This window comes from Aethalodelphis obliquidens, unplaced genomic scaffold, assembly GCF_003676395.1.
Source record: "Aethalodelphis obliquidens isolate GAN/ISIS:26980383/991018 unplaced genomic scaffold, ASM367639v1 scaffold38, whole genome shotgun sequence".
Lineage (NCBI taxonomy): Eukaryota > Metazoa > Chordata > Mammalia > Artiodactyla > Delphinidae > Aethalodelphis > Aethalodelphis obliquidens.
The window spans coordinates 8,446,625-8,464,566 of record NW_020837982.1 but is presented as its reverse complement, the minus strand read 5'-3'; the positions used below and the strand labels follow the sequence as shown (position 1 = coordinate 8,464,566).

Sequence of the window (17,942 nt, the reverse complement as noted above, 5' to 3'; positions counted from 1 at the left end):
CAATCCTGACACTTCCTCATGATGCCACGAACCCCAGCCCTGAGTTGGTCCCGAGGGGAAACAGCAGGGGCAGGCCCAGGCCGAACTCTCAGCCACCCCACGCCCCACCCCCCGACCCTGTCTCCTGGCCCAGCAGCTCCTGGTGCCCACAAATAAGCAGGCACCCCAGCTGTCAGCCCTGGCCCTTTGATCTGGGCAAGCAGCAACACCTGGCTCTGACCCTATCAGGGAAGAGCCAGGTGCATGGGGCCGAGGCCAATTAGGTGACCTGCCTGGTAGCCCATTGGGTCACATCCTGGTCTAGCCCACCTGGCTTCTTGGCTCAGTTGGCCAGAGAGGCAAGGACATTCTGGGGAGCCATTCCAGCTGTGCCCAGGGTAGGTGGGAGGGTGAGGGCCGCAGAGTAATGACTAGAGGGTCTCGGAGAGTGCTGGGAACTCTCACCATGGCCCAGAGGCACCCACCCCGAGAACGCTGAGATGCCAGACACTCAGATACCTGGGATAAGCCTCACCAATCCAGCGGCCATCTGTGCCCCCAACCCAAGCCAAGAGGAAGTCCCAGTGTCAGGCCTGCTACTCTCTCACCATGAGACCTTAAACAAGTCATTTCCCCTCTCTTGACCTCTGTCCTTCCATTTGGAAAGTGAAGCTGAGCAAAGGGGGCTTGTAGGAGGAAGAAACAAGATGATGCTATGGATGACTTATCCCCCTCCGGCCAGGTCGCCAGGGATAAGAAGGACACAGCCTGGGACATAATTGAGGCAGCGCTAGGACCCTCGCAGCCCTCCCAACCCGCTCCCTGGGTGGCTACACTGGCCCTGACCTCCATCAGTGAGAGTTGAATGGAGGAGGCCAGAGCAGGAGGGGGATGAGGCTCGGGCTGGGTCCCCAGTGACTCAGGGGCCACGGAGCAGGGGGATGGGCAGCTAGGCTCCCTCCTGCCCTTCCCTCACCAGCTCGGCAGCCTGATCCCTCCCACACTCCCATCCGGCTTCAACTCTGTCTCTCCAGCTGTAAGTGCTGGTCACTGCATTGCACGGAGCCCAGGAGGCTAGAGGAACCTGTCCCAGGCCCCGGGTCAGGAGGACTTGCTCTGACCTAGCCAGGGAGGCCAAGCAAGGGGGGCGGGGGGGGGGGGCCGAGCCAGCAGAGGGGCTTGGGCTCACATTCCGGGTGGAGGTGATGTCTGCAGCGGCAGGGGCCTGGGCGCCCTTAGGAGGAACTGGACGGCACAGCCTTGCCCTATAGTCCCAGCTCGGTTAATTCTCATGTATTCGGGCTGAACCCTGGAGCTTTCATCTCCCCTCTCTGAGCCCCAGAGGCCCCATCTAGGAAATGAGGATGGGCACTGAGCCTAGCTGAATGGCTGTGGCTCAAGGAGGCCGTGGAGGCCTGGCACAGTGCGTGGTGGAATGCCACCCAGACAGGTCAGGCAGGTTCCTGGACAGAGCCAGCCTCTCTGCCCCTCCCTCCCAGGAGAGCCCGGGAGGGGACGGGGTTCCCAGAGTGGAATGCAGACCATGCACCTTCGCAGCCACATCTAACTGGGCCTCACGGCCAGATGGACTCCAGGACCAAGGGGAAACAGCAAGGTCAAGGCCGAGTCAGAACCAGCCCTGGGATGAAATACTGGCTCTGCCCAGGCCTGAGGGTCCTGCAGAGGGCACAGCCGGCAGGGCCGCAGCCAGTGGAGGGCCAAGAGCTCAGGTCCTACAGGGCTACACAGCAGGCAGGGCAGTCACGAGGTTGACATGGACCCTGGAGGGAGGGGCAGAGGCTGGAATAGCTGCTTAATCACCTGCCATGCTGCCCTGGCCCAGGGGGGCTCGGGCCCTGCCTCCCCACCAGTCCCAAGGCTGGACCCCGGGGGGTGAGGGGCCGAGAACCTCAAGCCCAGGTCTAGTCTGGGACCCAGGTTCTCAGGCTCCTGCCCTGGGCCTGCGAGAGGCTCTGGGGCTGACCAGCTGGAGTTTCCTGTTTGGGCATCTGAGAGGTGACTCCCAGGTTGCCTGCATTCCTGTATCTCACCCACAGGCCCTCAGGGCAGGTGTTATTTGCTTTGTTTCACAAGAATAGAAGCAGAGGCTGGGGGAAGTGGTGCCTTTTGTGAGAGGCAAAGGTGGGATTTGGACACAAAACTCACGCCCTTTCCAGTGAGTCAGGACCGGGGAAGAGACAGGCAGGGAATCCCCACCAGGTATTAGAAAGCAGGAGGGGGGCCAGGGCGGGAGGGGGACCTCACCTGACTGCAGCAAGCCGGCGCCTCGGTCCTTGACCCCAAAGTGCTGCTGGATGTCCAGAAGGACACCTGGGAGGAGAAGACAGAGGGTGCTTACTGGCGACGCCTGACGCCTGGGTGCCCCCATTCGCACACCCCACCTAGGCGACCCTCAGCCCCAGCCCAGCCCTCTTTCCACCTTGCAGGGCCCAGCCTGGCCCCATCTACAGAACCCCACCCTGCCGAGTTTAGCCAGGCCACCAGAAACCTTGGAGGCCAAGCTTCTACCCTGAGGTGCTCACACTGGGGACAGGACCACATCCCCTCACTCGGCCAGTGTGGGGTCCAAGGCGCAGACAGGTGAGGCTCCTCCATGGTTACTCGGCCCAGCGGGGCAGCCAAGCCTCCTACCAGCCTGGGCCTCTGGCCCATCTGCAGCTCAGCCCCAGACTAAGTGCTGGGTCCCCAGACGTGGACCCTGCCGTCAGAGGAGACCACAAAGCCCACAGCCCGGAGAGTGGGTGGGCAGCCACTGAAAGCTGCAGGAGAAGCCCCCTGGCCGAGGAGAGGGCGGAGAGGGCTCACAGGCAACACACACACCCGCTCACCTGCACGTGTGCACAAACATGTGCTCCCCCAGCTGTCCTCGGGACAATAACCAGGACTCCCAGTTTTCTGATGCAGGAGCCCAGAGGCAGAGGGAAGCAGACGGGGCTCCGGGTCTGCTTTCCTGGCGGAAGGGGAGCCCTTGAGGCCATGTCTGCCCTTCTCCCAACTCCCAGCCACCTCTGCGTTCGTTAGGGCTTTTTACATCAAAGGGGGGGCGGCAACCAGAACAACTAGAAACGATCGACAGCTGTGGACAGACCCAGCCGTGGCTGTATAGAGGCCAGCAACTGCCCAGCCCCCTCTGACCTCGTGCAGCCCTCAACCAGGGCTCTGGGGTAAGCCCAACCCCCAGCCCCACAGCTCCCAGGGCCCCTGCCTCAGCTTATCTGAGGACAGCAGGAGGCTGGGCCACAGGCCAGAGTCCCCCTGACCACTGCACGTCTGCACTGAGAAGAAAGAGGGGAGAAAGGAGACAGGGCCTGTCTCAGGAGCTCCCCATGTAGGGGACAGAGGAAGGGACCAGGACCCTGCCTTCGGGGGACTCCCAGAACTATTCGACGCGATGGTGATGATGACGTCAGCATTTTAAATGATGATGGTTCGTATTATTGAGCATTAAGTGCTTCATTAGTTTAACCCTCACACAACCCTATGAGGCTGGTACTATCATCTCACTGGATAGATGAGGAAACTGAGGCACAGAAGGGTAAGCCACATGTTCAAAGTCACACCACAGGGAAACGGGTGAAAGTGGAATCTCCAAACACAGTACGAGGGTCCCGTCCAGTGGCTGGGGCTGGGGAAGAAGCCACTGTCCCCCCACCCAAGACCCAGACATGGGATGCTGAGGGATTTCCTGTTCTAGCAGCCTGACAGCCAAGAGCAGCTGGTCTCCTCCTTGTTAATACCCAGAGTGGATTCACCATAATTACCCATAATGAAGAGGCTGTGTGAGACCCAACTAATGACTTACTAACCAGGGCGGCTGGGACTTTACCTTGAAGGCGGAAACCAGGGGCCGGTCCTGGGCCTGCGGATGGCAGGTCCACCAAGTGGGATCTCCGAGGTGCCCCGACCCAGCCTCAGAGGCCCTGAGTTCGATCAGGCTCGGTGGGTGGCATGGCTGGGCCCGACCTTGGGGAGCCACCCACGCTCACCTCCCGGCCTCACAGCCCACTCCCAGACCTGAGCCAGGGCCTCTATAGTCTCCTGATCCAATCACATCCCTCTCCTGCAGAATCACCGTCACCTGCGGCTCCCCTGCCTTCAGCAGGCCGTGGGGCTGCAGGTTCACCCCCGCCAACCCCACCCTCCAGACTCACTTCTCAGGACACCACCCCGCACCCCATACCCTAGCCACCCCAAACTACTCATGGGCCCCTGACTACACACGTTCCCTCTTCTTACCCTGGTGCAATTTTGTTGGCTGAGCTAATTCTCGCCATACCTTCAAGACTAGTTTAGATGCCTCCTCTTCCGGGAAGTCTTCCCTAATTTCTCCCCCTCCCACCACCCTCCATAAGCTAGTTGCCCCCACGCTCCCCTGTCCATCCTTGTTTTAACACTTGTCACACCAGGATTAGTTTGATCTACAGAGATGACAGAGGGACACGGATATGAGCTCCTTGGATCCACTGTGGCCGGGAGCAAAGAGCCACTAGCTGCTGGTTCCTGCTAAGTTCCAGGTACTGTGTGAGGCTCCCTGCTACCCAGGCTTAGCTATGACTATCATCCCCATTTTACATATGAGGAAACTGAGGCTCCAAGAAATGAAATAACGTGTCATGCAGCACATGAGATGTCAGGGGTGAGATTTGAAACCGGGTCTATTATCAAAAACCAAAGCTTGTTTTTCTGCCACACAGCCTCTGCGTGGTTCACTCTTGCCCCCCAGCCCGGGGTCCGGCACACAGTGACTGTTTGTGCCATGGATGCATAGGTGATGGGCGGGGGCCTGCCTCACCCCCCTGATCATGAGCCCCCTGAGAGCTGGGACCATGGCAAGTCATCTCCGGAACCCAGGACAGAGACCATCACAATTTAGGCATTGGGTAGACGGAAGGATGGATAGAGTCAGGAGACGGTAGGAGGGTAAAACTCCCCCTGGGCCCTGCACTCTGGGTCCCCACGCACGGCCCAGAGGAGGGCGCGGATCTGCAGCAACCGCAGGCCCACTTTCTGGGAGGGAGACCATATCAAAGTGGTCATCATAAAGGCGGCATGTGTCCACAGCAAACCAAAACACCCTTGCTTCCTCCCCAAGGCACATCCTAGCTATCTGACTGGACGCACTCCCCTACCCATGACTTTAAGGTCCAGTATTTGCCTCTGCCTCCAGGAAGCCTTCCTTTTTTTTTTTTTTAAGATTTTTTTTTTGATGTGGACCATTTTCAAAGTCTTCATTGAACTTGCTACAACACTGCCTCTGTTCCATACTTTGGGTCCTTGGCCCTGCAGCATGTGGGATCCCAGCTCCCTGACCAGGCATCCAACCCAAACCCCCTGCATTGGAAGGCTAAGTCTCAACCACTGGACCGCCAGGGAAGTCCCAGGAAGCCTTCCTTGACTTCCTCTACTGAACAGAGTTCCTCGTAAGGGGGAGGAATATTTCACCATACCCAGATGGGCATCCAGGGTCCCTGGGAACTCCTGAGCAGTCTAGACCCCAAGGCGCAGGCAGCTTTGGATGTCCCCACCCCTGTACCCCCCGGCAACCCAGTCTTGGGTCCAAGGCCTGAGCTCCAGGCAGAAGGCCAGAGAAACCCTTCCAGGGAACAGGGCCTCGTACAGGCCGTAAGACCCTAGGTCAGGCCCTGCCTGAGCCTTTCTCGGTTGTTTTCCCTCTTCAAGGCCTGCCAAGGGCCATGGCTGCAGGAGAGTGAGATCCCACTGGCCACTGGCACGGGGAGCGTGTGTCACAGCAGCCCGGACCGTTGTCTCAGATTTTCCTCTGGGCTCCAGGCAAGCTTGGACCCACACCCCGCCTCCCTTCCTCACCACAGCCTTATTTTTAGTCTCTTTCCTGGAGGCTGAGGTTTAGCGGGTCAAGGACGGGCCTCACGCCCAGGAGCAGAGCCTCCTCCAGCTCAGACCACGCCCACTCCATCAGCCCCAACAGCCCAGGGTGGGCAAGGCGGGGCTCCCACCACACCCGCAGCGCCCCCCTGTCCCATGGCCACAGCTCCCGATCCAGGCCTCTCCAGGCAGTCACCCCAAATCCACAGCCACATCGTCCTCTGCCCACAGGGTCCTCCTCCCTGAGCCAAGAAAACATTCTGGAAAAGCAGGAGCACCTGAATTTTCTTACCCATTGACCCTAATTACACCCCTCTCAAGCCTCCAAGGGGCTCTCCTCTTGTCCAAGGCCAACTGCCCCTCCTGCCTCCCGGGAAGCTGGCCCGGGTCGGCCGCTGCTTGAGCTGTGCTGTCAGCATCTCCCTCACTCCTGTCTCCTGCACATCAGCGCACAAACGTGCTCGCCCCTCTCACCCTGGTGGTAAAAACGGTCCGGCCTCATCTCCCCTGCCAGCCGCTCTTTCTCTCTCCCCGCTTCACAGCTGAAGGTCTTTTTTTTTTTTTTTTTAGTTCCCTGACCAGGGATTGAACCCAGGCCATGTCAGTGAAAGCACTGAGTCCTAACCACTGGACCGCCTGGGAATTCCCACAGTTGAAGTTCTTAAAAGAGTTCTCACCCCTCCCCAACTCGATGTCCTCATCTCCATCCCCCCTGAAGCCAACTGCCTTCTGGTGGCTCAAACCCACAGGCTCTATCATCTCTCAGCATCCCAGCCACCTGGACCCCGATTCCACGGCTCCATCACCTACCTGGTCCACTCCCCAGACCAGACACCTGGGAGTGGACCATGACATCCCCCTTGTCTCCCATGAATGAGCCCCAATGATTTTCTCTCTCTCCTTCTCCAACTGCCTCCTCCCTGGACTCCCTGCCTCCAGCCTCTACTAGCCCATCCAGCATCCCTCCTGCAACCTGATCACACAAGCACTTATCAACTTCCTATTAAGTCCTGGGCTGGGGTTTCAGAGACCACAAGACAATCTCTGGACTCAAGGAGCTAAGGCCGTGGCACAGTGGTTATCAACTCTGGCTAGGGCCCAGAGTCACCCACGAGGTCTTCAAAATCCATTGGCCCAGGTCCCTGGTTCAGTAATACTACTGCTAACAACAACAATATGGGTGTTAACGTGTACTGAGTGCTTACTACATGCCAGACACTGTTCTGAGAGTGTATCCAAATTAGGTCATTGAGGGTGGCTGCCCAGTAGAGCTTAGTGGCTCCCTATTGCCACCCAAATTAAGCCCAGACTTCTAGCATCTGAGGCCTCCGTGCTCCAGGTCCGCACAATCACCCTGTCTAGAAGCCAGAGCCAGGAATCCATTAACTCGCTGCCCAGGTGATTGGAAACCACTGGCCTGGCTGGTCTGAAGCCCCTGTGACTCACATATCATGGCCCAGAGGCCTCCAAGCCTTGACTACAGTCATGCCCTCTTCCTGGACTGTTCATCTCCACCTGCTAAGATTCACCTCATCCAGGGCCCAGATCCGAGGTCATGTCTATCAGGGTGCCCCCCCCAACTCCCTCCTTTGGGGCTCTTGTTGAGGAGGTGCCTGTAACTTTGAAGGCACCCCCAGAGCTGGATGGAACCTGGCCCGACTCACCCATCTGGTTGGTCACAGATACAGTGATCCCCCATCACTGCTGGTCCTTCAATAGCCCCTAGAGGAGCCAGGTCCAGAACCCAACCCACTGACATCACAGAGTCCTCAAAAAGGCCAAGGTGTAAGAAGAAACCCACACTGACCTCAGGACCCCCCAGTTCAGAGCAGCCTCAGATGCAAGGTTGGGACATGATCCTGAGGTCTCTTTCTGCCCTGTCATCCAGGGCAGGCCACCTGGTGCCCACGTTCACTCCCCAAACACAGTCATCATCACCCCATGTTTACCCTACCTCTCTCAGAGCAGCAGGCAGCATAGCTGCATTTCCGAGAGCATGGGCTCCAGAGCCAGACCATCGGGGTTCAAATCCTGGCTTCTCCACCTTCCCTGCTTTGTGACCTTAGGCAAGTTACTTAAACTCTCTGTGCCAGTTTCCTCTTCTGTAACAAGGATTAATTTTAAGATCTGCTTTACATGGTTGTTGTGAGGTTTACATGGGTTGATCCATGTAAAATGCTTAGAATGGTGCCTGGCACATAGTAGGTAGTCAATAAATGTTACAAACGTTATCATAGATCACCAAGCTCATCATGGGGCAAGAGCCCCGGCTGTGACCAGTTCCCAGATGGGAATTCCCACTTCAGCGTTCTTTTCTCCAAAATGGGGGCAGATGGCTGGAGAGACAGAGCCTAGGGATCTGAAGGGATAGGTGATGCCTGCCATTGGCTGGTCCTTCTTGGAGCGACCCTGGTTCCCCTGTGGAGGCCTCAGGGCTGGCTCACTCTGGAAGTCTCACCCCTGCTCCAGTGCAGGGCCGCAACTCCCACCCCGGTAATTATAGGGGCCTGAGGGCCTGGCTCCGCTGACCTGGCTCTGAATGGCTAAGGCTGGGAAACCACGGCCTGGCCCCGCCAGCACCCACCCGTTCCTTCCCGAGCCTAATGGGGATGGGCCAAGGCAGTTCCTCAGCCGGAGACCAGGGCTGTGAAGCACACTCACCTCTACCTGCCCCAGAGCTTCCACAGGGCAAGACCCTCCCCCCATCCCCCAGGGACAAACTGAGTGACCTACAGGAGCGTCTGGCCTCTATCCTGAGCCTCAGGTTGCCCATCTGAGAGTGACCTAGGATCCCTATACACCCCTGCTGGGTCCGTTCTAAATCTTAATCGTGTTTGTTCTACACGTGCTCACCCGCCCACCCCCATGCCTGCCTACAGATCTGGGTCATCTCTGCAGGGGCCGTGAGGATGGGACCCCTGGCCCACAGCCTCAGAGAGGCCTCACCCCTTCCCTAGAAGACGTAAACTCCAGACTTGTCCCCATAAAGAGCACCCCACAGCACCCTTCCCTACCCAGAGCCCTGCCCACAGGCCCCGCCAGCCTGGGGCAAGCAGAACCACCCCCAGAGCTCAGAGAGCCCTCCCTCCCCCTCCCCCACCCCCATTCCCACCAAGCCTCTCTGCCAGAGTGGGCGGGGACAGGCGGCCGGGCCTCTGGCCTGTGGTTCTGGTCTATCATTTGGGGCCAGCTTTCCTGGAACCAGACTCGGCCTTAGCAATTTGGGGGCTTTGCAGGGCCACTCCTTTCCCATCTCAGCCTCCCCGGCCCTGTTCTGGCTCAAGGACTCCCAAGACCAACAGGGGCCGGGGACAAGGTGGCCACACCCTTATCATGACCCGTGGAGGGTGTGGCCTGTGTGGCCACAGACCTGGGATAAGTCCAGGGTATGGGGGGAGAGAGGGTGGGGAGAGATAAGAGACCTCAGAACAGCATGGCTCAAGCCCACGAGCCCTCAGCCGCCTCCCTGTGTGCTGCTCCAGCGGCCCAGGCCACCAGCGACCCCCACTCCCGCTTCTCAGCTGGAAAACTGAGATTCAGAAGGCAAAGGAAACAGAGCCCGGCAGGAGCTAGGCCGAGCAGACCCCTAAGCGCCCCGACCTGGCCTGTGCTCCCCACCTCACCGCAAAAAGCACCAGAAAAGAGGTTGCAGCCAGCCCCCTCTCAACATCCACACCAACCGCCCTCACCTGGGTGCTAGAAACAGTGTGTGGCCAAGTAACACCCTCCCTGCCCAGGCACAGCCCTTTACAGTTTACAAAGCATACTGGTGCTCCTTGCTGCCTGGGACCCCGTTTGCAAGTCCATGCTGGGCAGTGAAGGGACCAGGAAGACCCCACGGAGCTACCAGGCTGTGAGGGTAGACCCCAGCAAGGTCTCTATGGAGGCAGAGAACCGAGGGCAAGGCAGGAGGCTGGGACCCCACCCCTAGCCTCCAAGCTCTGGCGGGTGCTCACTCCTGCTTCTTTCTTGCTCTAATATAAATGCCTCTGCCCTCCGCCGTATCTTACCTAGGGCTCCTCTCACCAACCACTCCCAACTACCAAGAGAGGGCCAGGCCCAGAGCAGACCAGCGTTCTGTTCTGCTTCACCCCACCTCGCAGTGTGACCCGGGACCAGCCCTTGGCCTCCAGTGCCCTACCTGCAGAAGAGACCAGACGAAGCCACCACAGCGCCCTCCTGCATGTACAGGAGCCGTTCTGCCCAGCATGGGGCCAGGAAGCCCCATTGTCAGGGCTGCGGACTGGGCAGACAGGGACCACACTGATCTCTGCCCCCCCTTCCTTCTCAGAGACATGAGGCCTCCAGCTCACTGTGTCCTACTCAGGACAAAAGGGCAGCACCGGCCTTTTGTCCCCTACAGGGGCCTGGTCCTTGTCCAGGGTCGTTCAAACCTACCAATGCCCCTTCAGCCCAGAAGGATGGGCTTTGGGGACAGGCAGGGCTGGGTCAACTCAATTCTGCCACTCAGTCGGCCAACAAGAGCCAAGCCTGTGCCAGCCCCCCACACATACTGGGGACACAGAGATGACCAGGCTCAGCCCACGTGAGGCTGAAGGGAGACAGCCACCCTACATGGGGGTAGGTGCCGTGATGGAGGTGGACAGAGTGAGGGGGATGTGGGGAAGACTTCCTGGAAGGAGGGCAGAGACACCACTGAGACCCGGCAGCAAAAACTAAGGTTGGCCGCTGCAGCATCTAGGGAACAGTCCTGGATCGTCCTGGAAAAGGGAGGTACAGGCAGAACCGAGCTCCAGAAGACAAGAGTCCCTGAGACCAAGTCATGTGCCCCATACTACCCTTGGGAGCAAGACCTTGACCACAGAAAAAGAGGAACAAAATCATCTATTTGTGGATTCACAGCTCAGAGAGGGTCAGGATCTGCTTCAGGTCACACAGCAATTCTGGTAAAGCCAGGAGTAGGACGCTCAGCCCAGGAGACTGTCAGGGCCCAACCAGGAGCCCAGCCCCAGGGGCCTGGGGATCAAGACAGTGTCCTCTTTGCCTCCTTTGCTCTCATCCCCCTTCTACCCTCAGGATTTCAGGCCCCCACACCCAGGCAGAAACAAAGCCACTTCCTGTCTGGGGAAGGGACGCGGAACTCCACCTCTCTGAGCAGCCTCACTCTCAGACCAGGCTGTACCCTGCAGCCTGCAGCCTTCCGGCCCCATTCACAAAGGGAAAACTAAGGCACAGGCTGGGCCAGTCACTGGCCCTGAGTCCCAAATCGAGGCAGTGAGTTTCAAAGCGCTTCTCTGACAGGTCAACGGCGCAGCAGAAATGCTGTTAGAACCAGCCAGAAAGTGGCCGAGGAGGAAAAGGAGCAAGGAAATGGGCTGCTGGTGGTTAGTCACTGGGGCACAGGCATTCCAGGCCAGCCCAGCGGTGCACCTGGACGCTGACCCACCAGACAGGCATTCTGGAATGTGGCCCTGGGACACCCCGCCCTACAGCCCTTGCGTAGTGCTGACTTGGTGGTGGCGAGGGCAGGGCCACTCAAGGGGACAAAGCCACCTGAGAGGGCAGGGTGGGAGTGGTGTTGATATCCTTATCCACAAAGATAGACACGGAGCCTGGGGACTGACCTGGCTTCTACACACTCAGGTGACTCTGTAAAAGGCCCTGAGCCTCTGTTTCCCCAACTGTCAGCTCTGGACAGCCTCAGCCAAGCAGACAGAAGAAGAGCTAAAAGCCGGTCCTGGCAGCCCCTCCTGCGCAGAGCCCAGGTGTTCGGGGAAGCCCCTCGGTCCCTGCCAGGCCTGTGTTCCAGGCTGGTTCCCTGTACTCCCCTCTCCTTCTGGGTTTGTGTTAGTGAGTGGTTGCCATGGATACCGGTCTCAGCTTCTTTGGCAGAAAAGGACTCCCCCAGGGCAGGGCTCTGCCTCTCCTCACCAGCCCCTGCTCCGCCCAATTTCAAGTGCCTGGTCTGCCAGGGGGCTGGATCAAAGGGAAAGAAACTAGGTCTCCCGAAGAGAACAGGTGTCCCGGAGAAGTTGGGGGAGGATCTCAGCTTTCAAATAGTTATTCACCAAACGTGAGCTCCCTCTTGCTGGGCCTGGTTCCAGGAGCAGAATGCTGGCACCTACACCCTCAGCTCTGCTTCCACTTTACAGAGGCAAGAATGGGAGCCCAGGAGCACAGGCAGCTCCGGCACCAGGATGTAGAGCTGGTAAGAGGAGACTCAGGACCCTCGCCTGAGAGGCTCCTTCCTTCTCCTGACCTGGCAGCCAGGAGTGGGCTCCGAATGGAGAGCGGGTGGCTGCCAGGCTCACAGGGGCTTGGGGGAGGGTGCAGGAGCCACGTGCCCTAGGGGAGCTCAAACTGCTGCTGTTAAACTGAGCTGAAACCCATCTGCCCAGAGGGCTTCTGCCCTGGCCAGCAGTCTCCGAGTTTCCAGGTCAGAAGCAGGGGATATGCTCTGTCCTCCCCCTGAGAGAAGACCACACTGGAGCGTTCTGGTCCTGCTCCGTCCCGCCATGTGACCTTGGATAAGTTCCAGCATTCTCCCGGTGTCAGTGTCCTCATCCCCCCAAGGAGGATGGGGCAAGGGTTTGGAGGCAGTTTCCCGGCTACCTCACTTTCATCCAACTGAAACAATGCTCAGTAAGAAAAGCAAGAGCTTTTCTTAAGGAACCTGGCCCTTCTCACCTGCTTCTGACGCCTGCTGCCCTCAGGGGGGCTCTGAGGGGGAGGGGGAGGGGAGAGGAGGAGGAGGGGGAGGAGGGGGAGGGGAGGGGGGGGGGAGGGGGAGGGGAGGAGGAGGAGAATGAAGAGGAGGAGGAGGAGGGGGAGGAGGAGGAGGGGGAGGAGGAGGAGGGGGGGAGGGGGAGGAGGAGGGGGAGGGGAGGAGGAGGAGAAAGAGAAGGAGGGGAGGAGGGGGAGGGGGAGGAGGGGAAGGAGGAGGGGAGGAGGAGGAGGAGGAGGAGGGGGAGGAGGGGGAGAACAAGGAGGCGGAGACGCCATAATTAGCCAGATCACCGGGGGTGGCACTGGGAATGCTAGGGCAGAGGCAGAACCTCCTGGAGTTCCCAGGATGGAGATCAGCCCTGGTGAAGAAGGGAGGGGTTTGCCAACGCTTCCTGAAAGGAACTGTCAGAAACCGAGAAACAGGAGGGCACAGTGGCCAGGGCACAGCTTGGGCAGAGCCATGGAAGAGCAGGGAGCTGACATTTGTGAAGCTCTCCTAGGAGTCTGGCTTAAGAGACATTCTCATTTATGCCACACACCCCGGGAGGTGGAGGGGAGGAAATGATCACCCAGAAGGCTCAGGAGACATCCCCAAGGTCACATGGCTGGGAAGTTGAAGAGCCTGGATGTGAACTCTGGAATCAAAGACTCTAGACCTTCACTGTCCACTGCGGTGGCCCCGAGCCACTGTGGCTGTTGGACACCTGAATAGCAACTAGTCCAAACTGACGTGTGCTGTAAATGTAAAACACGCTGAGTTTTGAAACTCAGTATGAAAAGTAGGCGAACTATCCCATGAGTAGCTTTTATATTGATTACATGTTGAATTATGTTGGATATATTGAGTGGAATAAAATACATAATTAATTCACTTCACCTATTCTTTTTACTTTTTTAATGTGGCTACTAGAAAATTTTAAATTATATCCGTGGCTTGCATTTATATCCCTTTTGGACAGAGCTGGTCTATACCATGAAAACAGAAATGCACAGGACGGATTTAAAGGAAGAGAGTGGGAACTCACCCATTTTTTGATGGGGGAGGCAGGGCCAGATGGTGAGGTTCTCAGGGATCAGGTGGGCGCAAATATCAAAGATGACTGAGCAGTGGAGTGTCTGCCTCCCCTCCTCTGTCCCAGCTGGACAGCCAGCAACAGGTGGACTGGGGCCAGGGATGACCATTCCCCTGTGGTCCCCCCAGTCTACCAAGATACATCAAGCCATAGTAGTTGCCATAGAGACAGTAAATCTTCCTGAAAACTGAACTTGGCAGCAAGGTGGGGGTGGTAGGAGAATCTACCATAAAGAGAGAGGGAGGGAGCCAGGCTTATCCGGAGAGGAAATCTGTGTATGCTGTGTGTTGGGGGCAGGGTGGTGCATGAGCTCCCACCCTGGAGGGACAGGGAGGGATGCACAGCTCAGGCGGTGTTTGCACAGAGCTTTCCGGGCCTTCCTCCCTACTGCCCCACCCCCCCTTACCAATTCACCAGAAATTTCCTATCTTGTTCTCGCATTCTGACTCTGGGACGCAAGTGGGGGTGGGGGCAGATAAGCAGCAGCCCTCCCCGATCCCACCACCGCACCCCGGCTTCCCTAAGAATATCAGAGGGGGTGGTCAGGGGCATGAAAAAACAAATTGGAGTGTGTTACAGCACTAGAAGCAGGCCATTCATTGCCCAGCTGAGAGGGCGGGAAACAGGCAGATCGAACACCAGCTTTGTCACGCACTCTCCGGGCCATCTTGGACAAGGGCCTCGGTTTGCCCATCTACGGACAGAAGTCGATGTTGCACTAACTACAGGCCCCCCCCGTGTTCTCTGACTTCTCCCCATTTTAGGGTGGCACCTAAGCTCCCAGGTCCCAGGCAGCAGGGCACATGTGTGTGCCATGGGGCTGGTGCACTTGGGCGGTGCTGGGTACTCCTGCTCACCAGGCCGAAGTAAGAGCCCCTTGAGCTCGACTGGGAAACTGGTGCCACTGGTACCCACTTCCAACACCCCACAGGGAGGGTCAGAGAGATAAAGGGTTTTGAAAGTGGGAGTGGGGAAAGGCGGAAGCCTCTGCTCTCCCATCAGAGTTCCTCCTTCCCCTTGACACAAAAGCCCATTCAAGAGAGGGGGAGACTTGAGTCCTAGGGAAGGGGACCCAGGTGGCATATGTTTTATGGTTTAAGCCAGAGCTTGCCTCTCTCCATGGGTACAAAGTTAGTTCTCTTTCGAGTCTGTCCAAAATTCCTCCATCTTTTTTTTTTTCTAGTTCCAGATTTTACTAAGCTATGGTTAGGCCAGCACGCCAGGATGTCAGGTATCCAGTCACTGCTCTCCCATGGCAGAGAGCCCCCACGTGCTAGCCTGGCCAAAGTCTCTTTCTCTCAAGGCTGCACCCTTCCCACCGAGGGGCAGCTCAATTTAGGGAAAACCCCTGTTCACAGGCACCACCACCCCCCGCCCCCCACCCCAGAACTATGGGAGGGGAGCGAGGAGACTGGAATCCCAGAAGGGCCTGAGGACCAACCACCTTACAAACGGGGAAACAGACCTAAACATAGGCTAAGACCGGCCCAAGGTCACACACCAAGCACAAGGGGGAAAATCCGGGGCTAGAACTCAGTTGTTCTATCTACCTCTAGCCCCTCCCCAAGGCTGATTCCCGGAGATGCTCACAGAGGATGAGGCAGCCCCAGTGGCCCGCGCCCTACCCCAGGCCCCAAGCGACACAGAACAGGGGGAGGCGTCTTCGGGCCTCTAGCCAGGGCCAGCTGCAAACCGCATCCTGGGTCCCCAGGCGCCGCGGACCCGCCCCGCCCCTCCCTCCGCTCCCCGCAGCCCCAAGCCTTTGTCAGCCACGCGCTCACACGCTCACACACACATCCGCGCCGCCCGCGAGCACACACTTGGTTCCCCCTGGCACACACCCGCAAGGGGCGCGCGCACTCGCCGCACGCACGCAGGAGAGTGGAGACGGCGGAGGAAGGAAGGAACTGACCGGCTACGGACCGACAGACAGCCTGGGCTGGGGGAAGGGGAGGAGAGGCCCGGGAACCTGAGGCTGGGGCGGATGGGGGCGCGGAGGTCAGAACGCAGAGAGACGCAAAGGAGACTCTCTCGCAGAAGAGGACAACGGATAGGACGTCAAGGGCTGGCGAGGACGCGCGGGCTACTCCAGGGGTGGGGACTCCCCCAACCCCAGGCCCGGGGGTACGGGGGCCGGTCCCTGGATTGGACCAGTAGATCTCAGGGCATCACTTGCCCAGTCGTGCCTGAACGGAGGGCCCTTAGGGACCCCACGAAAGGCTTGGATATAGGGGGCCTGGGACCGAAGGCTCCCCGAAGTACCTCGAGGCAGAGGGTCCTGGTTCTTGGGCTGGGTGGGGCACTCGCTCACCTGCTACGGTGTACCTGTCCAGGTAGTTGAGCACGTTGCCCAAGCTGAGGATGGCAGCGGCTGCCCCCCGCCCGCGGCCCAAGCTGGCTGGTTTGGGCTGCTGAGCGCCCAGGCCCTTGGCAGCGGCTGCGCAGCTGGGGGTGCTGGGGGTGCTGGGGGGTGCGGAAGGGGCCCGTCTCACGCTGCCCGACAGCGTCTGCACCTCATCGTCGGCGGTCGCCACTCCAGCGGCGCCCGCTCCCCGCGCCCCGCAGCAACCGCCACCGCCGGCCCCTCGCTGCGCCCCCCGGCGCCGGCGCCGCCGCTCCGCGTCCGCCTCCTCCTCCTCCGCGCCGCCCGCCGCCGCCGAGGCGCATTCCAGGCACATCATGCCGGCCGGGATCGGGGCGGCGGGGGGCGCGGGGGGCGCGGGGCCCAGCTTGGGCCCACTCAGTGCGTGTGTGCGCCGAGGAGCCGCCGCTGCACCATCCCGGCCGGGCCCCGTCGGCTCCTGCGCTCCGACCCCGGCTGCGGCGCTGCCACCGTTTCAGCCCGGTGCGCCGCGGTCGCCGCCGCCGCTGCTCTGACAGCTGCAGCCCGGCCCCGCCCACCAGGCCCGCGCCCAATCAGCCCCGGGCTCAGGCCACAGCCCCGCCCCGCACGTGCTGCCCCCGGGGGGCGGAGGAGGAGGAGGGCCGGGCCGCAGAGCCCCTCCCGCCCGACGGGGGCGCAGTCACTCTGGAGCCGCGCGGCCGCCGAGGCTGACGAGGACCCGGAGGGGGTTTGTGGGGAGCTGCGGAGCTAAGAGTAGCGTCCGGGAAGCAGGACTTCCCAGCACCCACTCAATGCCCTCCCCGCCCCCTACCGCGGCGGAGACTCTGGGAGAGAGCTGAAGGCTAGAGCTCAGGGCATACGGACAACCTGGAGAGAGGGTCTCAGACGGTTAAGTCAGGGGCGCGGGTAGGAGGGCCCACGGCCTTTCCAGCAGCTACTCACCCGCCATGATTTAATCAGTTCAGGGAGGGCTGCGTAAGAACCAAGAAGCGTGACGGGTGGGGGGTTGGCCCGGGACCCAGGCCTCCACCAGTCACAGAAGGCTATGTCACCCACCTCTCCAGGGAAGCTCAGATCCAGCCCCCTGCCTCCTGCTGGGCCCATTTCTGTGTGCACACCGAGACCCTACCCCTGCCCCTCAGAAAGGCAGCCCCTGGCAGAGAGAGCCAGGGCTCCAACCGGCCCCCTCCTCCACCCACGAAACAGGGCATTGAAAGGGGGCCTTCTCTCCTGAGGGCACGGCAACGGGCAACTGCAAGCATCACACTTCAGCAGCGCACGACAAAGCCCTCAATGGGCGACAGGAGGCTGGGTCCTAGCCCAGTTCTGCCCTGGTGTGTGGCATGACCCTAGACAAGACCCCTAACTTTCTCTGGGTCTCAGTTTCTCTCTCTGGGGGTAGATAGGAGGATAGGATTTAAAGGGTCTGGAAGTCCCCCAGGTCCTCCCTTGGGGGAGCGGGGCGCCCTGTCTCCTGTGCAGAGTGGTCAGGTAGTTTCTGTATTCAGGGCCACAATCTCCACTCTCACCCATCTCAGAGGGGCTGTGGTTTTGGTAAGCTCCCTCCCCCATTCATTTGTTTGCAGCTTTGAAATGAAAATCCTGTACAGAGTGCTGAGGACATAATGTTAGAAGTAGACAGAACCTGGGAAACCAGAGTTATTCACACACAGGTTCCAGGGCCCATAAGTGACCCTACCATGGACATGCAGCTAGTTGGCAGCAGGGCTGGGGCTGACCCAGGTTGGTGCAATACCTTCGGCCTGGGCTGGGAGCTCGGTTCCCACTGCAGGCTGCTCCAGAGCCCACATCCATTGGCAGGTGCATCTCGTGAAGGTGTCGGCCACAGTGAGTCATGGCATAGCCAACGGGTGACACAGCACAAGTCGCCCCTCCCCACTCCCGCCCCACCGTCTCTTGTGAGCAGAGTTAATCCCCAAGCTGGTGTTTCTTGGCGCCTTCGAGGTGTATTTTAAATTCTGCAAAGTGACCAA

General features: G+C 59.5%; 2 protein-coding genes across 3 annotated transcripts in view; both read right to left on the bottom strand.

Annotated features, from left to right (window-relative positions):
* The window catches only part of SPNS2 (SPNS lysolipid transporter 2, sphingosine-1-phosphate), a 34,392-nt gene extending 17,952 nt beyond the window's left edge, over positions 1–16,440 (bottom strand). The window contains exons 1-2 of the mRNA XM_027130750.1: positions 15,916–16,440; positions 2,245–2,310 (exon numbers count right to left, since the gene is read on the bottom strand). Of these exons, the coding sequence (XP_026986551.1) occupies positions 2,245–2,310; positions 15,916–16,285 (436 nt within the window). The 5' untranslated portion in view covers positions 16,286–16,440. The remainder of the gene's footprint in view (positions 1–2,244; positions 2,311–15,915) is intronic.
* SPNS3 (SPNS lysolipid transporter 3, sphingosine-1-phosphate (putative)) overlaps positions 2,247–17,942 on the bottom strand; it is a 68,360-nt gene continuing 52,664 nt past the window's right edge. For both annotated transcript variants that reach the window (XM_027130752.1, XM_027130751.1), the window contains one exon: positions 2,247–2,310. The gene's annotated coding sequence lies outside the window, so the exon portion shown is untranslated. The remainder of the gene's footprint in view (positions 2,311–17,942) is intronic.